Here is an 18876-nt window from a genome sequence, read left to right on the forward strand (position 1 = left end):
GACATGCAGTGACGGACGACAATGGCCGCTTCTCCGATAGCCCGGGTTGTCCGGTTCGGTCCATGATTACCCGGACCCAGACAGACCGGCCACCGCACCTTCTTTTCCGCCCCCATCTTGCTCCGGCCGGTCTTTTCCGCCCGTAGTCGGCCATAAGAACCGGCCTACGGCACTCATTCCAAAGCTTAGGCCAAGCCCCGGTTACTACCCGTCCTACCTACTCGGATCACCATGCGGTACTTCGTACCACCATTGAGTGAATGAACAATGGTAGCCATCCATCAAGTCCGTGAACACAATGCCGCTCTCGGAGCCGAAACCCCAGGCCTTGTAGCTTTGTTTACCGGTGCGACCAGGGGCATTGGTGCAGCTACACTGCATCAACTGGTCCGCGGTCTCAACACACCAACCATCTACGCAGTAGGCAGAAGTGCAACACAGTTCGCCGACCAGCGAGCTGAGCTCCAGTCGCTGAATCCAAGGGCGCAGATCAAGTTCATCGCGGCCAACATTGCTTTGTTGCGGGAGGTTGATCGAGTCTGCCAGCTCGTCGCAGAAGCCGAGGAGAGATTGGACCTCCTATTCATGAGCCCGGGATTCATACCGGTGAACGGGCCTGATTGTGCGTTGCGTTACTCCCCCCCCTGACTGCACATGTGCCTTAGCAAGTTACCACTGATGGGACGTCGCTAACAATCGCCCCAAGACACTGATGAGGGCATCGACAAGTGCATGTCCCTGTCTTATTACGGCCGAATCCGCTTCGTCTCCAAGCTCGTTCCTCTTCTCACCAGGTCCAGGAACCCTCGGGTCCTGAGTGTACTCGCCGGAGGGGCCGAACGGCACCTGGAGGTCAACGACATGGAACTCGGCAAAAGCTACAGTATGCTAAATGCAATCGACCATATGACATCGTTGCAAACCCTGGCTTTTATTCATATGGCTCCGCGGTACCCAAGGATCTGTTTTGTACATGCTCACCCAGGGTTTGTTGCAACCGATATCCTGTCAGACGCATTCGCCACACGTTGGAGCGGAGTGTTCGGTCTCATCGCCCGCTTTTTTGGATGGCTGTTCATCGTTCCGTTTGTCAAGACTTTCCTGGCCATGAGTGTGGAAGAGTCTGGCGAGCGACAGGCGTTCCATGCCACCAGTCGACGATATGTCTCGGCAGTAGCGCGCAACACGGGGGGGTTGGAACAGCGGCATCCAGAGTTGGAGTCGGCTAACGGGGTGTACTTGCTCGGTCCGAAGGGGGAGCTAAAGGCAAACTGGAGATTGTTACAGCGGTGGATCGGACAAGGGTATGCGGACAAGGTGTGGGATCACACCATGGCTGTTTTTGAAAATGTTGAGCTGAGAAATAGAGAGCCCAAGTCATTCTAATATACATCATATGGGAAAGCATTGAGAGTGCCCACCTGACTCCCTAAATCTTGTAATTGATAACTAATGCCTAGTGAATGGGTCATGATACGAAACTAAGTGAACCCCTTTCCCCAGTCCCCAACTACCAGATGGTATCCCCAGGCAAGCTGAAGACACCCAGACAGGACAAAAGTACCTACAGTGAAAAGGGGAAAGAAAACGAAGGAGAAACATCATCACTCATCAGCACTCGCACCCATATACGGAAACACCATCGTCTCCCCCTTGGACACCAACGCCTCCAAATAACTCACAATCAACTCCTCAATCCCCAACCCCCTCGCCCGCTCAATCCAGACCCCCATCTCCACCTCCTCAAACCCCATCCCGTACAACTCCTCCATATGCTCCCTAAACCTCCCCACCGGCACCCTCCTCCCACTCGAATGGTGCCTAAACCTCACCCCCCCTCCAACTCCAACCCCAACCGGGCCAACCCCCCCATCACCCCTCGAAGAAGAAAAAGAAAGGGCCTCCCGCACCACATCCCCCGCCACCTCCCCCACCCCCTTAAAATCCAAAAACCCCTCCACACCGTCCCCCAACCTCGGCACCGCGCCCATCAACCTCGAAAACCTTAACAACGAATTCAGCGCGTCATACGCCGGCGCCTGCGCGCCCACCAGCGCGCATGGTCTATGGATGCACACTTCCTGCCCGGCCTGGCACGCCACGCCCCGCTCCAGCACCACCTCGCTCGCCCACTTGGTCGTGGTGAAGCCCTCGGAGCCGTCGCGCATTGCTACCGGGGGGTGGGATGCGGCGGAGATGGGGGGTGGTGCTGCTTCTGCTGCTGCTGCTGCTGCAGCAGTGATGGTGGTGCTGCTGGTGGTGGTAGTGGTGGTGGTGGTGGTGGTGCTGCTGCTGCTGCTGGAGAGGAGGAGGGCGACGCGGTTGGAGGAGATGAAGTGGAAGGGGATGCGGCGCGGCAGGGCGAGGTTGGCGAGGCGGACGGTGGCGTGCACGTTGGGGGTGAGGAGGGAAAAGTAGGTGTTGAGGCAGTGGCCGGTGGAGCCGGCGTGGATGATGAGGTCGGTTTGGTTTTGGAGGTGGGCGGTTTCGGGCTGGGTTAGGCCGAGGTGGGGGCTGGTGAGGGAGCCTGTGTAGATGGTGATTTTGGAGGATGAGGGGAGGAGGTGGCGGGCGTCGGGGGCGACGGCGATGCAGTGGATTTGGGAGACGGTTGGGTCTTGGAGGAGGTGGTCGAGGATGGCGAGGCCGAGGAAGCTGGTGGAGCCGGTGAGGAGGATGTGTCTGTCCTGAGTTTTGGGTATGCGTTGTTCTACGGGGGTGACGGCGGGCTTGTCGATCAGTTGGAGTAGAGACTGTATCTCGCTGTCCCAGTCGATCTCCGTTCGGCTCGTATGTGAGCCCAGGTTCGACGCCAATGTCTCCGCCATGGTGCCGAGAGTGCTGGCGCCGTACAGATCCCTAAGCGGGACGGAGACCCCCTGGGCTTCTTCGATAGCCGACCTGAGTCTGACCAGTAGGTGAGAGTTTCCACCCGCCATGAAGAAGTCGGATTCGGGAGTCAAGGACGAGGTCAGATTATGTCCCAGAACCTCCTCCCATATAAGCCTCAGTTGGCCCTCGAGAAGAGAGAGAGGTTGTGTTGGTCGAGAAGACGTGCCGGACCCGGAGTCAAGGTCCAAGAGGCTTGCACGTATTGGCGAGGATGCTAGAGCCTTGCGGTCGACTTTCCCGTTTGAACTCGTGGGTAGACGGTCCAGGACGGCTATGCGAGTGGGGACCATATATCTGGGCATATCCATGTTTCTGAGGACGCCCTCGAGTTGCACCGAAGTCGTCTCGGTGGAATCGTGCGCAGTCACGATGTAGGCAACAAGGAATCCCGGATCTCCTTGCACAGTGACACAGGCGTCAGCTACCAACCCTCTAGAAGCCCGGACGAGCGTGCTAGCCACGTCATCCAAGTCGATGCGGAGACCGCGGAGCTTGATGGTGCTGTCCCCGTCGAGACGACCCATGAAGATGAGGGATCCGTCCTGGAGCAGGCGGCCTTGGTCACCGGTCTTGTACACCCTGGTTGGGCCATAGTGCTGTTCGTGTCCGAGGAATGAGTTTTGCAGGAACTTTGCCGTGTTCAGTTCTTCGGAGTTGTGGTAGCCAAGTGCGACACCCACTCCCCCGACCCAAATCTCACCGGGAAAGCCTATGGGGACTGGCTCTCCATGGGGATCGACGATGAAGATGGACGTGTTGGGGATGGGCTTGCCGACGGAAAAGAAGTCGTCAGGGGGCGCCTCGTTGGGAGAAGAACCCAACGCAATCGTCTCAAACGTTGTTGCGCAAGATAGTTCAGTCGGGCCATAACAGCTAGTTTTGTGCCACAAAGAATCAGCAGCCATTGCCAGGAGAGGATAGGTAAGTTTGGAACAACAAAACGACTCACTCGGTCACGACCAGTCCCCCCCGCCCAAGCAGCCGAAACTCCCTCTTCAACTGCTCCGACACCACCTCCCCGCCCAGACACGCATGCACCCAGGCGGCAGAGTCCCTCAAATACTCATTCCCATACCTCAACCACAACAAACACTCCGACGGCGTGGCAATCGTAAACGACACCCCCTCCTCCCTTATCAGCCTGGCGATCGCCACCGGATCGCCCCTCGACGCCTGCGGGACCATGACCACGGTCCCCCCCGTCGCCAGCCCGTTGAAGATCTGCGCGACCGACATGTCGAACCCCGCCGAGCTCTGCTGGAGGGCCACCTCCTTCCGCAGCGCCAGCCGCCGGCTCTTGGAGGCGAGGTAGTTGAGGATGCCGGCCTGGTGCAGCACGATCCCTTTTGGTGTGCCGGTCGAGCCGCTCGAGTAGAGCAGGAAGGCGGGCGACTCCGCGGTGGATGCGTTGGCGATGGTGGTGGTGATGTGGCTCCCGCCTTGTGGTGGTGGCGGCGGGTGCGTGCTGCTGGTGTTGAGCAGGGTGTATTGCTCCGCGGTGCGGCCTTGCAGCTGGCGAGCAAGGTCTGCTGTTTCGTTATGACATATTATGAGGGGCGCCTTCGCGTCCTGGAGCATGGCTGCATGTCTGGACGCCGGGAGACTCAGATCCAGGGGCGTGTAAACACAGCCGATGCGGAGTATGGCCAGCATAGAGGCGATCGTGTTGGCTGAAGGCTCCGACAGCACGGCGATGGCTGTTCCTGGCGCGGGACCGAGATCTAGCAATGCCGCCGCTATCTGATTGCTTCGGAGACTGAGTTCGGCATACATCACCCGCTCTTTGGAGTCTACTACTGCAACCGCACTGGGATCGTCGGCAGCAGTGTCGTCGAACTTCTCGACCAAGGTAGACGGCCAGCCAAAGTCGACAATGGGGCCACGACCGATGTCTATAGACTGCTGACTATTACCGCTGCCGGAGGGAAAGAGGTTGATCTCGCTGACGGGGAGGGTCGGGTTGGCAGAGACCTGTTCCAGCAGGCCGATGTACATATCCAGAACCAGACCACAGGCCTGGGAGTCGTACAGGCTCTCTCGGGCAGTCAACTCGATCAAGCAGGTCCCTGACCCGGTCTGCGCCATGTTGAACGCCAAGTCATATGGGTTGCGAGCGTCGTGGTGCGTCTTGGACGACAGTCTGCAGTCGCCGACGGGCAACTCGACGAGACCGACACTCCTGTAGTTGACGGCAACCTGGAAAAGAGGGCTGTGGGTCGGCGACCTCGGGGCGCCCACGGCGTCCAGGACGACATCGAATGGAACGCTCGCGTTTTCGTTGGCAGCGAGGACCTTGGCGGAGACTGCCTTGGCCAGATCCGCAAAGATCTCAGGCTGTCCGCCAGCTTGGTTGAGGCGGAGGCGCAGGGGGAGAAGGTTCAGGAAGAACCCGACCGTGTTGGCCAGGCCCTCGTCGGCTCTGTTGGCGTCGGCAACGCCGATGCAGACGTCGTCGATCTCGAGAAGTCTGCAGAGCAGCGCGTGGGCGGCGGCGAGATAAAAGTGGAATGGGGTGATGCGCAGAGACTGGCATGCTCTTTTGATGTTGGCCACCAGTTCCGGCGAGGTCTCATGGCTGGAAGTGTTTCCGTTCCAGTCATCAAATGCCTTCCGTGACTTGACGCGGGCGAAGGGGAGCAAGGGAAGTAGGGCTGGGAGCTCAGAATGCTCCTTTTTCCAGAAGTTGACCTGCTCCTCGAGCCTGCCGGCGGAGATGCCCTCGGCTTCCTTGCAGGCGAACTCGGACGGCTGAAGTCCGACGGGACTGAGAGGTGCCATTCTGTATGCGAGGTCAAGGTCTCGAAGGAACAGGTAGTAGCCGGTGCCATCCATGAGAATGTGATGATAACCGAAGACGAGCGTGTGGCTATCTGGGGAGTGCGAGACCAGAGTCGCCCCAATCGCCTCGCCATTCTCGAGATCCCACTGCCGAGTCCTGTAGTCTTCAAATGCGCGCTCGGCGGCAGTGGCGTCATCAGAATTTGAAACTATTTCCATCGAACCCCTGGCTTGTGCCAGAACACCCTGCCGCGGCTCACCGGTGTCCGGGTCGAAGAAGAAACAGGTTCGGAGAGACTCATGGCGGGCCAATACCTGCTGGAAGGCGTCTCTGAGTCTGAGCGGACGCAGACGGCCCTGCACGTTGAAGGAGTGGACAATGTTAAACGTGGTGGGATCCTTAAGGTACGTCCGCAAGAACCAGAGTCTTGCTTGAGCCCGCGACATCTTTTCACACTTGGTGAAATCAGCTGGGCTTGGTACTTCCTGGTCTCCGCCGAAACGAGATGAATGACCAACGGTTGTCATCACTTTCGAGTCACCGGCGCCGGATGAAGTTGAAGAAACTCCATTGCCCGGGGACGTGGGTGTCCATGCTGTCTCGGATGATGACAACGACATATCGGGCTCCGATGAGATCGAAGTGCTGCTGTTAACCAAATCCCCGCTGACGGAGCTTGAACTTGTTGCCGAATCAGTGGACTTCTCCTGCGAAGTGTCGGTGGCCGCCTTGGTCTCGGAAGAAGCGTCCGGCTTATTCGTATCGGCCGAGCGGGCGGCGATGAAGTTGGACGCGACCATGGTGCACAGCTGAGCAATAGTGTCGCCGCCCAGGAGCTTGAGTACGGGAACTTCGACCGCAATCTCCTCGAGAAACCAGGCCCTGATCTTGACCGCCAGCAGAGAATCGCAGCCCAGGTCGACGAGGGCCATGTCCCCCTTTGCTGTGCCAGGGGCCAACTGCAGGATGCTCTCGAGCCTGGCCATAAACGTGGCCTTGAGCAGCTCCTGGATTTCCTCAAACGACTCGCTAGCTTCCATCAGCTTCCGGACGTTCACGTCCTGGGATCCCTTATTGTCTTGCGTCTCGGCCTTGCTCTCCTGGAGTACCATGTGGGAGAAGCGAGGGTTAGCAATCCAGGGGGCTGTCCTCTTCGCGCCGGCCCCGTTTCCCGAGGGCTCCATGCCGCAAATGATCTCGGCCCGCTCCGAAGCAGGGTTGCTCGCGAGCATGGCTTCGGCAAACATGTTGTGGACGTCGGGCTCCGACAGTGGCAGATAGAACCTCTTGCGCAGGTAGTCCTCGGTCTGCCGACCAGCTCGAGCAACGTATCCGACGTCCACGACCAGGCCGACGTGGATCACGCTAGCGGGGAGTCCCCTCGTTCTGCGCTGCCCCGCGAGGCCGGTCATGAACATATTTGCCGCGTGGTAGTTGGACTGGCCCGCATTCCCTGAGATGCTGCCGAGAGAGGAGAACAGGACGAAGAAGTCAAGTTTATCCTTTCCGCCCGCATCCGAGAAAACCTTGTCCAAGTTCTTGGTGCCCGTGACCTTTGCCCCGAACGGAACCTTCATCTCTTCGGCGCTCATATCCACAAAGAGCTTGTCGGAGAGCAGCAATGCGGCATTGCAAACTCCGCCGATAGGGGGCATCGTCTGGCGAACCTCGTCAACAACAGCACGCAGGGCTGGGAGGTCTGAGACGTCCAGGCGGATGACACGAATTGTAGCACCATACTGCGCCATCTCCTGGAGCCAGTCCTCGCTGATGCTGGGGTTTCGGCTCGCGAGCACCATGTAACGGGCTCCGTTGACGACCAGGTACCGGCAGATGGATAGGCCAAGCTCGCTGGTCATGCCGACCATGAAGTATGTTTTGTTTGGGTGTACGAGCTGCGTCACATCCAACGGCTTCATCTCCACAGGCAACTCGTGGGCCTGGGTCCAGTCCACCACGCCGGGGTAGGTAGTGAGAGATGCCGACGAAGGCGCCGAGAGCTGTTCAACGGACGTAACGAAGTGGTCCTGAACTGATACGTTAGGGTCGGTATGATGTGCTGCGAGACCTTCAAAGGCTTTTCGTAGCTGCTCTCTCGGGCTGACCCCTCGATACACAGCGTATCTGTGTACCTTCCAAGTGCTAGGCAGTCGCGAAAGCATGTTATTTGCATCGCCCGAGAGATCGATAAGCCGCCCGGAAATGGCCGGAAGAGTACGCTTGATCGAGTCCTCGGTCATGCTTGGGCGAAGACGAATCCAGCTGTCCGGTACGTCGTTCCGACTCGAGGAAGATGCGAAACTAAGGTTGTAGGAGGAGGCGCCCAGCTTTGATCTCGACTGACGAGTGAGAACCTGTGCTAGCCCTGGGTCGGCACCGTAAACGACGACGGAAGGAGAAGAAGAAATGCCTTCCTCTTTAAGGCCTGCCAGGACTGCATGGGCAATGACTTGTCTCGCAACTGCTACCACAAGAGCGTCGTCCGAAGGGTTCAGATGGTCAGCGTCGGTGGGCGGTGGCAAGTAAAAGATGTTGTCCGACGGGACATGGTGCAGGGACGAGACGTGACTGTCCGAAATTGCCATGACTTTTTGATCGGTGCCGGACAAGACACCGAAGCAAAGAACCTCTTTGTGCGACGCATCTTGGTGCAGCGCTGCTGAGTACTGGACCCTGATGCTGACTCGGAGTCCCGCACCGATATCATCATCATGCACCCGCGCCTGCTTCTGCTTCTCATATAGCCGCAGAGATGTATCGCGGACCTGTATCTCCACGGAAGACGTGTCGGTATTCAGGCTGTGTGTGATCCTGCGCCGCGAAGCGTTGATCCTGTCGTTCGCCGGTGCATCCAGAACAACGCGAGGAACCTGAATCGTCTCCCCGTCAAAGTAGAGCTCTGGCTCGACCGTCCACAGCATTCTCTCCCGCTTCGAGGCCATCTCAGAGTTCGTCGACAGCAAGAGTCTCAGGAAGGTCTCTGCCAGCACTCCAGCCTTCAGCTGGCGCTGATCCTCGACATCCAGGAACTGGAGGTTCAAGTGAGGGAGCTCTTCCGACAGAGCCCGTCCGAGGCCGACGGTCATGCTCGACAGGGGTTCGCCGCCGAATCGGCCGCCTTGGGTGACCCAGAGAATGTTGGCGGCAGTGCCAAAGACGGTTTGCAAAGCGTGCATCCGGCTGGGGGACACATCGTCGGCGAAGATGGGCCTGTCCAGCTCGGCAAGGCATATGACAGACGTTCCCGGTGGGACATGGCGACCCTCAATGCGGTCGATGCTGTCCAGAATAACCACACTCTTGCGAGGAAAGGGCAAGAGCCGCTGTGTCTGCGCAATCAGCTTCGAGGTTACGAGTGTCTTGCCGCCTAGTATCAGCAGCTTCCCTGCACTGACTGCACCGAGTGCACTCTCTACCGCATCGTCCCATGTAAGCGGATCCCGAAGCAGTCGGAAGTCGTCGTCGAGAGCCTGCGTCACAATGACGGAGAAGGAATGGATGGTGGCATCGCCGTTGTCAAGGGCACTGATATCAACGCCGGAGAAGCCGGTGTCGTGGAATAGCTGGTCCCACTGCACCAGAGTAGCCCCCGGCCCGGTGTCACGGCCCTCGTCCACCCCGAGCCACCAGCCCGGCAGACCGCCCATGAAGAGCAGGATGCGGAGCAGCTGCTGGCCGGTGACCTCGCCCAGCACCAGGTAGCCGCCCGGCTTGAGCATAGACCGTGCATGCTCGAGTGTCTTCTTGAGACTCCTGGTTGCGTGCAGCACGTTGGAGGCCACCATCAGATCGTAGGCCTGCTCCGTGTACCCCTGTTCGGCCGGGCTCTTCTCCACATCCAAGATCTTGAAGGTGATTTTGTCACGGTGGTCCGAGAACTTGTCGGCCGCCGTTTCAAAGAAGCCCGCCGAGATGTCAGTGTAGGTGTACGACGAATAGGTCTGCCCGATAACGTCGAGCAGCTTCCGCGTGGTGCCGCCCGTCCCGGCTCCGATCTCGAGGATGCTCATCCGCGGATGCTTGTGGGCGATGCGCGAGACTACGGCCGAGATGTACTCGTTCAAAAAGGGGAAGCCGCAGCCCTCCATGTACAGCCGGTTGAGCATGTCGTCTTCGATCATGACCTGCAGCATCTCGGTCTTGCCGCGCATCACGTCGACCAGGTTCTCCCCGACGGCTCGGCCCAGACAGATATCTATCTGATCAGACGGAAAGCCTCGGACCAGTGAGGCAATGTCTTCTTTGGTATCCGTAAGCCATTCCGGCCTGGTGCTGGGATGTGTCCCGTCGCGGGTGTTGGCGATGTGCATCTCCATGACCTTGTGCAGCTGTCGGTGGTGCCACTTCATGTCACTCACCTCTGCGGGCTTGATCTCAGCGAGGACACGTTGGAAGTAGTGAAGTGCCATCCGCTCCATGGCTTCGATCAGCGGCGCGTCGCCACCACCGGCGTCTTGCGATAGACGTAGCAGTTCCTCGTCCGTGGACCCGCCCAATATGTCGGATTTCCAGACCGTCTTGGTGAATAGGAGCCGGTCGTTGGACGGTCTCGTCTCGGCGAACGAGTTCAAGACGATCCCTTCCACCTGGATCCCGCAACGACCCCCGAGCTCGAGAGGGGTGAAGAAATGGATATCCCCCTGAAGAGTCTTAGCCGTGCCTTGGGTGACAAAGGCCTCCAGATCCGTCTTTGCTCCCTCCGAACACCGATAGTCCACATTGGGATCAAAGCAGACACGCTTGATCCCCACGGGGAGGTATGGCGCCCAGAGCTGATTACTCGTTGGCGACCCATAGGCAATGAACAGCGACTGGAAACCGGTATCCAGGAATCCCGGATGCGGCGCGTTCCCAAAGTCGAGATCGACTTCCTTCGGCCAGAGCGCACGAACCCTTGAGTGGCCCAGGGTCCTCTCTGCACTGTGTAGGCCGCGGAAGTGGTCTTGGTAGTTCAGACCAAGAGCCGTGACCGAGTCGTAATAAGCGTCAATATCAACCGGCCGCAGCTTCTTTCGACGACTCTGCTCCGCCATAGGCGGCAACTCATCGCCAGATGACGGGCCGAGGTGAATCAGAACCTCACCCCAGCAGGTGCGCACCAGGTCCCCGGCAACCTCGTCGGTGCAGATCTGGCAGCTGATGTCGGTATGGATCACATCCACCTCCTTCTCCGGCGCCTGGCGGGGCCCGGGGGTCTTGGACATGGAAAACACCACCTCGACGCCGGACTGGTTATCCTCGACGACGAGCGCGCGGTCCAGCGCCAAGTTGCGGATCTCGATCAGGCGGACACTCTTGCCGGCAACAAAGGCCATGGTGGCCTCCAAGGCCATAGACAGGTACCCAGCAGCCGGGAAGACGGCCTGGCCTTGGAACTGGTGGCCCTTAAGCCAGGGGTGCTCGCCGAGGCGAAACACGTTCCGCCAGCGCATCTCGACGTCCGAGTCGTCGGGCATCCGACGGCCCAACAACCTGTAGGGCTTTGCAGGGCCCAACCTGTACCGCCGAGAGATGCGAGACTCGCGCCAGTGGGGTTTCTCGTGGTCCCAAGGGTACGACGGAAGACCCTTGATCGGCGCCGGAGCCCGGGTTGAGGTCCCCGCCTCCTGGAACGCCGCTCTGTACCGCTCAAAGTCGACGTGTGCTGGACCAAGGGTCTGCCAGACGAAACCGATGCCTTCCGAGAAGGCCTCTCGGTCGTCTTGGTTGCGGTTCATCAAGCCGGTGTACGGCAGCACAGTTCCGAGGGACGTGTGGAAGGTCTGGCTGGCGGGTCCCTGGAGCGCCGGGTGGCATCCGACCTCCAGCACCGCGTCGAAGGGTCCGCCACACCAGAGCGAGGTCTGCAGGGCTTGCGAGAACAGCACGGGTTGGACCATGTTCTGCACCCAGTACTCTCCCCGGAGCGACTGCAGGTCGCCGTCGAGGAGGTCGATGTCTCCGCGGACGCTCGAGATCCAGATGCAGCCCTCACGGGGAGGTCTGACGGTGATGTCGCATCTCTTCAGGGCCTCCAGGTAAGGGGCGGCACAGGGAACCATGTGGTGCGAGTGGTACGCGGTATCGACGCGCAGTGGCCGAGCAAAAATCTTGTGTTTCTCGAAATGCTGCCTAGCTTCCTCGATGGCGTCCGCGTCTCCCGACATGGTGACGCTAGAGGGCGAGTTGCTGGCCGCGGCGGCGATGCGGCCGGCACGAGGCTCTTCGGCGCAGAACTCGATGGCGGCATCGTACGGAATGGCAACAGCTATCATAGCCCCTTTTTGCCCATCAGTGCCGTGAGCGAGCCGAGCATACAGGCCGCGGTAGTATGCGATGCGGATTGCGTCGGAGGCCGAGATGATGCCAGCGGCGTACGTGGCGGCAATCTCGCCCGATGAGTGTCCCACGACGGCGTCCAGCCTGACGCCAGAGGCATACAAGAGGTCGACGAGACCGATCTGGACGGCGGTACACAGGGGCTGGGAGAGAGCTGCCTCGGAGAGACGGGACTCGCCGGCGGCAGCGATAAGCTCAGCCTTGAGGGACCAAGACGGGGGGTCGGGGACGGAGGCGAGTGCTCGTTCGCAGTTCTCGATGGCCTCCCGGAAGACGCGGCAGGACTGCACAAGAGCGGCACCCATCGAGGGCCACTGGGCGCCCTGGCCGGTGAAGATGCCGAGGCTGCCGGGGATCTCGGGAGGCTGCGAGACCAGACGTGGGTTGAGACCGGCGGGCTTGCGTCCGTCGGCGACCTCGTCAAGGTGGCGCTGCATTGACTCGACGAGGCCCTCTCGGCTTGTGCCGGAAAAGAATGTCTTGACTGGAAACACGGTCCGCCGAGTCTGCAGGAGCCAGCTCAGCTCGGATAGGTTCAACGTAGGGTTGTCTTTGATGCTTTGCAAGAGTTCCTTGATGGCCGAGGCGAGAGACTTTTCTGTCTGGGCTGAGAGAGGAAAAGGTCCGACGAAACAACTGTCGTCTAAAGCCATGGAGAGACTCGTCGGCTCAGGCTTAGGCTCAGGCTCGGGCTCGTAGCTCTCCAGAATCGCATGGGCATTTGTGCCTCCAAAGCCAAAGCTATTGACGCTTGCTCGTAGCGGACCACCTCCGACTGTCGCAGGCCAGGGAACAGCCGTCGTGGGTATTTCAAGGTGGCCGTAGAAGGGAGCTATGGCCGGATTCAGGTCGTTGAAGTGCATATTAGGTGAGATGGTCCGGTTCTGGATCGACAGCGAGGCCTTTAGAATGCCCGCGATACCGGCACAACCCTCGAGATGGCCAATGATGGTCTTGATGGAGCCGACGAAAAGTTTACCACCGCCGTCCTTACTTCCTCTGATTTCACCGGGAAGGGGGAAGAAGGCATCATGCACCGCCTGGGCCTCGACGGGATCACCAGCGAGCGTGCCGGTGCCGTGACATTCAAAGAACTGCGGCCGATCGGCGACAGGGTCGAGCCCCGAGTCAAGATATGCCTTGCGGATCATGGCTGTCTGGGCCGTCGGGCTCGGCATGGTGATACCCTTGGTACGGCCGTCTGAGTTGACAACCGTGTTTTTGATGAGGCACTCGATGTGATCACCGTCACGGAGAGCCTTTGACAGCGGCTTGATGACGAGCGACGCGACACCCTCGCCGCGGGCGTAACCGTTTGCCGCGCTATCCCACATGCGGGAGCGAGAGTCCTGGGACAGCATGTGCAGGCTGCTTTCGGCCAGGAACATGACGGGATCGAGGATGAGGTTGCATCCCGCCACAACGGCCGCCTCGCACTCTCCGTTCCGCAGGCTCTGCACGGCCAGGTGAAGACAGACAAGTGAAGATGAGCACGCCGTGTCGACTGTGATAGATGGCCCCTTGAGGTCGAAGAAGTATGAGATTCGGTTCGCTAGGATGCTTTTGGTCGTGCCGGTGGCGTTGTACCGCGGCATCGTCTCGGTGTCCCGGACCTGCATGTCGTAGTAGTCGGCCGTCATGGAACCGACAAAAACAGCGGTTGGGGAGCCATTTACGCGGTGTAATGGGTGGCCGGCTGCCTCGAAGGACTCATAGACGGTTTCTAGGAGGATTCTTTGCTGCGGGTCCATCCCGGCCGCCTCTAGAGGGCTGATGTTGAAGAAGGCGGCGTCGAATACGTTGGCGTCCTCCTGAAGAATGTATGCTTTGCTTACAACATCGGTCCTACCAGCCTGTTCACCATTCTCGCTATGAAACGCCGACAGGTTAGGTCTGAGGGAAGTCGACTGGAAGTCCCCGAGCACGTCCTTGGGTTCCCTGAGCAGCTTCCAGAGCTTGCTTGGCGAGGAGGCGCCGCCGGGAAAGCGGCAGGCGGAGCCAACAATGGCAATGGGTTCAAGCGGCGTCTGAGCCATGTTGAGAGATGTTAGGAGATGTTGAATCAAAATGTTGCTGACAGTGAGTTTTCAAAGATGGCTTGCCACCTGAGAGGACTCAGAGGAGCTTGGATGGGGGTTCGATAAAACCCAGGCCTTGAACAGTCAGGCCGTATAAAAGGACATGGATCAGATGAAGAAGACCTTCACGCGGGAAAACTGAAATAAACCTATTTCTTGTAGCGCCATTGGAGGTTAGGTAACTTAAGTACTATCAATGAGGGTACAAAGAAGCCTAGGTGAGCATATTACATGGACATGGTTGCGTGCTTGGAAAGACGGCACCCTTTTTTGGCAGCCATTCCATATCCATCATCGCCCGGTACCAGACAGGACTAACTGCCCGTGTAGACTTGGCCATGCCGGACTCGATTTGCCATCGGCCGTGGATTTCAGGGCCGAGCAGTGCAAAGCCCGAGACCGATATCTGCCGATAATTAAAAACACCGTTCGGGGACGACAGGTACATGTAGACGGGCGGCGTAGTGGATGGGTAAGCACAGCGCCTAAACAGACCGAGGGCGGCACTACACACAGCACACAGTCGCCAACGGCAGGCTGAGCCTCACTCACGCCTCGATGCTACCCCCTCGGTCTTTTCCCACGACAGCTGAATATGCATGCCAAGTGGCATACCAAGAAGACTACTTACCTTACCTACCTAACTTGACCGATGTTTCATTCTTATACCACGTCGTTCTGAAGTAAGAGCGCAACGAGGCTGGTCCCTTTGATGCCCCTGGCCGCCGTGTTTCTCACATATTTCTAACCACCTGCCCACAGCTGCTTTACGCTCAGCACAGCTTACTTGCCAAGATGGCCTGCATCCCAGAACGACAAAGAGCTCTCAAGATCGTTGAGGCGGGGAAAGTCGAGGTGGTTGAAGGCGCCCAGGTTCCGCATGCTGAGGGCGATGAAGTCCTCATCAGAGTAGTGTCAGTTGCGGTCAACCCTGCCGACGCGAAATCCCTGGATTTGTCGCCGACGCGGGGTGCCACCGTGGGTGTCGACTTTGCCGGCGAGGTTGTCAAGGTTGGTCCAGCGGTGAGGAAGCAGATCTCGGTCGGAGATCGTGTCTGCGGTCCTGTCTTTGGCAACAATCCTCTTCGGCCCGAGAATGGTGCCTTCGCAGAATACGTCGCCGCGCCGGGGGACCTGCTGTTCAAAATCCCCGAGGCCATGGACTTCGACCAGGCTTGCACGCTGGGAGTCAGTCTCGCAACAGTCGGTCTGGCGTTGTACCAATCCCTAGGAATTCCCATGCCGACATCATTTTCGACTGTGCAACGCCAGCAGCAGCAGCAGCAGCAGCGGTATGTCTTGATCTACGGAGGTGGGACAGCTACCGGCACGATGGCAATTCAAATGGCAGCTCGGTTCGTTCAAACTCACTCCTACCTTGTCACTATTCCCTGCCCCTGAGACATAACCGCTAACTCTCGCCTCATGGTTAGCTCCGGCCTGGTACCAATCACAACGTGTTCTCCCGAGCGCTTCGACTGGGTCAAGTCACTGGGTGCTGCCGCTGCATTCGACTACCGCTCCCCGAGTGTAGGAAGCGACATTCGGGCCTTCACGCGCAACACGCTCAACATGGCCCTCGATTGCATCACCACCACGACAACCATGTCGACATGTTACGAAGCCATCAGCAGCAACGGGGGCAAGTACCTCAGTCTAGATCCGTTCCCAATCCGCACTCATACCCGCCGGAGCGTGAGGCCGTCGTGGGTTTTTGGCCTGACTATATTTGGAAAACCCGTCATGTGGAAACGCCCCATGAACGTCGAGGCCAAGCCGAGTGACAAAACGTTCACCGAGAAGTGGTTCTTGGTGGCACAGAGCATGCTTGACAAGGGTGATATTAGGACGCACAAGTATGAGACCCGTGTAGGCGGGTTGGCTGGACTCGTGGGTGGACTGGATGACGTGCGAAAGGGGCAGGTAGCCGGGAAGAAGCTGGTGTACCGGGTTCAGGAATGTCGTACGGATGCTTGAATAATAGTCGATAGTGAAACACCAGGCCAAGATAGGCGTCCTGCTAAATTTGACGCAGGAGAAGTGGCTCTACGGGCCAATATGGAAAATGTTGGCCATCTCAATCTCGGAACTCTCGTGTTTTGGAGAACTTAGCGCTCTAGCTGTCTAGCATGCCACGTTGCCACTACCTACCTATGCGGCTTTACCCCCAGCTGAACGCTGTCTAGAATAGTGGGAACACAAAAGGAGGTGCCTCAGTACCGCTCGCAGATGTATGAGTACCTCTGGGCTTACACACTATAGCCGGACTCTAGACCGGTCCATGGATAAAGACCGATGACTGCTCCGGGTTCTGAGTCTGGTCCATATCTATGGACATCCTCGCCTCTTCAGAGAGGGATGACCAATCGAGGTGTACCAAATAAGCTGGGAACGGCTCAGTGCGGATTCGCCGATGCATTCACCGTCCCTCGGCTGCAGCATAAGCACAGGGTAGTAGTGAGTAGTCCTTGTTGCATCCCGAGCCGTGTCCTTTCGTGCGACTCGTGCCGCTAAGTCCGCCGCCCCGGGTCCGTCTCGGTTGGCTCAAGCAATTGTCCGCCGCCACGGGCTCGGGTCAAGCAATGGCATGCCGAATATGCGAGCCCGGTTTACACCCCGGCCGATGCCCGCATCAACCAACGTCCATCTATAGTCATGTGCACTTACTCTGTCTGAGCGCGAGCTTGGGTTGTCCATCACATTCGTGCCCCCGAGCTGTTACCATTTTCACACCTGCCTTACCATTCTGTAAGAGTAGAAAATGACGAGCAAGCTAGAAAACGCCTTTTCATCCATGGTGGTGGAGCTGCCGTCAACCGGCATTCCATCCCAGTATACCAGTGTGGCTTTGGGTGCCCTCGTTCTCTCCGCCATAACCTGGTTTATAAAGGCTTCGTGGAGTGAAGACAGCTACCATTTCCGTAACGGTGCGGGACAGCACATCAAGGTGTTCCCCAAGGACACGCGCACCCTCCGCTACAGTAATGGCAAAGAGGTATCGGAACAGGGAAAACAGCTGGCGAAGGACGAGCCGTACTTGATGCCCAACAGGCGGTATCGAGACCTTGTCCTTGTCACACCGGAGCAGTTGAAGGAGTTCATGGCCGGGGATGGCAAAGGTATGCTCGAACCCACCACTCCCCCTCCCCCCTCCCCGGTGCCCCCAAATAAGCTCTGCATCCGAGTCTGACGGATTATCAAATATAGACCATACAAAGCCTCGTGGCGGAGGCATGGGAGATTATGCCTGGCGCCTTCTAGGGCAGTGCGTCGGCCAGCAAAGCGGCACTGAAAAGTGGAAGACGATGCGCTCGCACTTCGATCCCGAGTTCTCTCACCAGGCCACTCTCCGAGTTGAGCCCGTCTTTAAAGAGTCAATCGACAATTGGCTCGGGCATCTTTCTGCGTCAACTTCATCAGCCTCCTTCTTTGTTCAGGACGCCGTAACCACATGCCGTTCTCTCGCACTTCGGCTCTTGGCGGTAATGTCATACGGCGAGGTTATGGACGAGGAGGTGAGCGTTGATCTGAGCGGAAGTGCCAACGGTTGAGCATGTGAAACGGTCGCTAACAGGTTCATGCATCACCACAGACATTCGCTAAACTCGACGACATGACCAGTCTGCACAGACAGATCATGGGTGCCCTTGTGTTCAACACGAAGCTCATGTCAAAAGCCTACAACCTGCTCCCCACCGTGCAGAGACGACAGTTACAAACCTTCAACCGCGGATGGAAGCAGTTCAACTTGGAAGCAGTGCAGCGGGCCAGGAAGGTACACGATGAGGATCAACTGCGTCACCTTTTCTTGGACATACGCTCCTGGTACTAACTCGCATCGTGACACAGCTCTGTCTAGACTGCCCAGTCGAACGAATATACGCAGGCGTCGAGCAAGGTGACATGACCCTCGTCGAGGTAAGTATCCGATATCCGCGCACCCAAGGTGTCAAATAACAACTAACCGCCGCGCAGTATCTCCAATCCCTCGACGAGATGCTCTACACCAACATCGACATCACCGGCCTAGTTCTCGCCTGTCTCCTGACCAACATCGCTTCCCACCCAGAATTCCAAGCCCGACTACGGTCCGAGATCCTAGAAGAGAAGCAAAAGCCGGGCTACACGCCGTCCGCCTACAGCGCCAAGCAGGAGACGCTGTTGAACTATGTCACCTTGGAGTCCATCAGACTCAATCCCGCCTTGCGTAAGTCCGATCCACGTCCTACTCTCACCCCAAACACCAACAACCCAAGCACACAAAGCAAGCCCCGGGGACACTACCTACCTAACCTAAACCAAACGCTGAGCACCCCCCCCCCACCTCCAGACTTCTCTCCCGTCGCATGCACAGCCGAAGACAAGACCATCGGCGGCTACCGCATCCCCGCGCTGACGACCTGTACCACCGACGTGTGGCGGATCAACACGGACCGGGGCGCGTGGGGCGCGGACGCCGAGACGTTCCGGCCCGAGCGCTTCGCCGGCGTGAACCCGTCCAGCTACCGGTATTCCTTCATCAAGTGGGGCGTCGGGTCCTCCAAGTGCATGGGCAAGAACATGGCCGACCTGCTGCTCAAGATGACGGTCGTCGCCGTGCTGGAGCGGTTCGAGCTGCGCCCCGCCGAGACGGAGGTGGAGAGTGATCGGGATACGATTACGAATAAGCTGCGGTCGGGGATTGAGTTTCGGAGGGTTTGAGTTGGGGCTTGTGTTGACTAATTTACAAGTGGGCGGATTCTTGGGTGAGGTCATGGCAGCATGATTAGCATCGGGTAAATCGGGCTGCTTGGTAGTCAGATGATGAGA

At 58.4% G+C, this 18876-nt stretch overlaps 4 protein-coding genes across 4 annotated transcripts; 3 read left to right on the top strand and 1 right to left on the bottom strand.

The window, feature by feature from the left end:
- Positions 1-34: 34 nt before the first annotated feature.
- On the top strand, positions 35-1404 carry B0H64DRAFT_73367 (uncharacterized protein). The gene is made up of 2 exons (XM_062808680.1): positions 35-622; positions 707-1404. Exons 1-2 carry the CDS (start codon positions 268-270, stop codon positions 1384-1386), a joined length of 1035 nt encoding a protein of 344 aa, XP_062661877.1. The 5' UTR covers positions 35-267; the 3' UTR covers positions 1387-1404.
- Positions 1405-1604: 200 nt separating this feature from the next.
- Positions 1605-14028, bottom strand: B0H64DRAFT_353906 (putative hybrid PKS/NRPS enzyme; the record flags this gene model as incomplete). Its single annotated transcript, XM_062801518.1, has 3 exons — positions 1605-3765; positions 3842-6270; positions 6343-14028. The coding sequence occupies 3 exons, from the start codon at positions 14023-14025 to the stop codon at positions 1605-1607; spliced, it is 12273 nt and encodes a 4090-aa protein (XP_062661878.1).
- A 697-nt stretch (positions 14029-14725) lies between these two features.
- B0H64DRAFT_453620 (putative alcohol dehydrogenase) lies at positions 14726-16304 on the top strand (the record flags this gene model as incomplete). The annotated part of the gene is made up of 3 exons (XM_062807243.1): positions 14726-15422; positions 15501-16030; positions 16285-16304. The coding sequence occupies exons 1-3, from the start codon at positions 14863-14865 to the stop codon at positions 16302-16304; spliced, it is 1110 nt and encodes a 369-aa protein (XP_062661879.1). The 5' UTR covers positions 14726-14862.
- Positions 16305-16577: 273 nt separating this feature from the next.
- B0H64DRAFT_73380 (putative cytochrome P450) lies at positions 16578-18848 on the top strand. The gene is made up of 6 exons (XM_062808682.1): positions 16578-17186; positions 17275-17582; positions 17660-17842; positions 17917-17985; positions 18043-18274; positions 18398-18848. The coding sequence occupies exons 1-6, from the start codon at positions 16829-16831 to the stop codon at positions 18766-18768; spliced, it is 1521 nt and encodes a 506-aa protein (XP_062661880.1). The 5' UTR covers positions 16578-16828; the 3' UTR covers positions 18769-18848.
- The last annotated feature ends 28 nt before the right edge of the window (positions 18849-18876 follow it).

Source organism: Chaetomium fimeti, assembly GCF_033439085.1.
Source record: "Chaetomium fimeti strain CBS 168.71 chromosome Unknown B0H64scaffold_2, whole genome shotgun sequence".
Classification (NCBI taxonomy): Eukaryota; Fungi; Ascomycota; class Sordariomycetes; order Sordariales; family Chaetomiaceae; genus Chaetomium; species Chaetomium fimeti.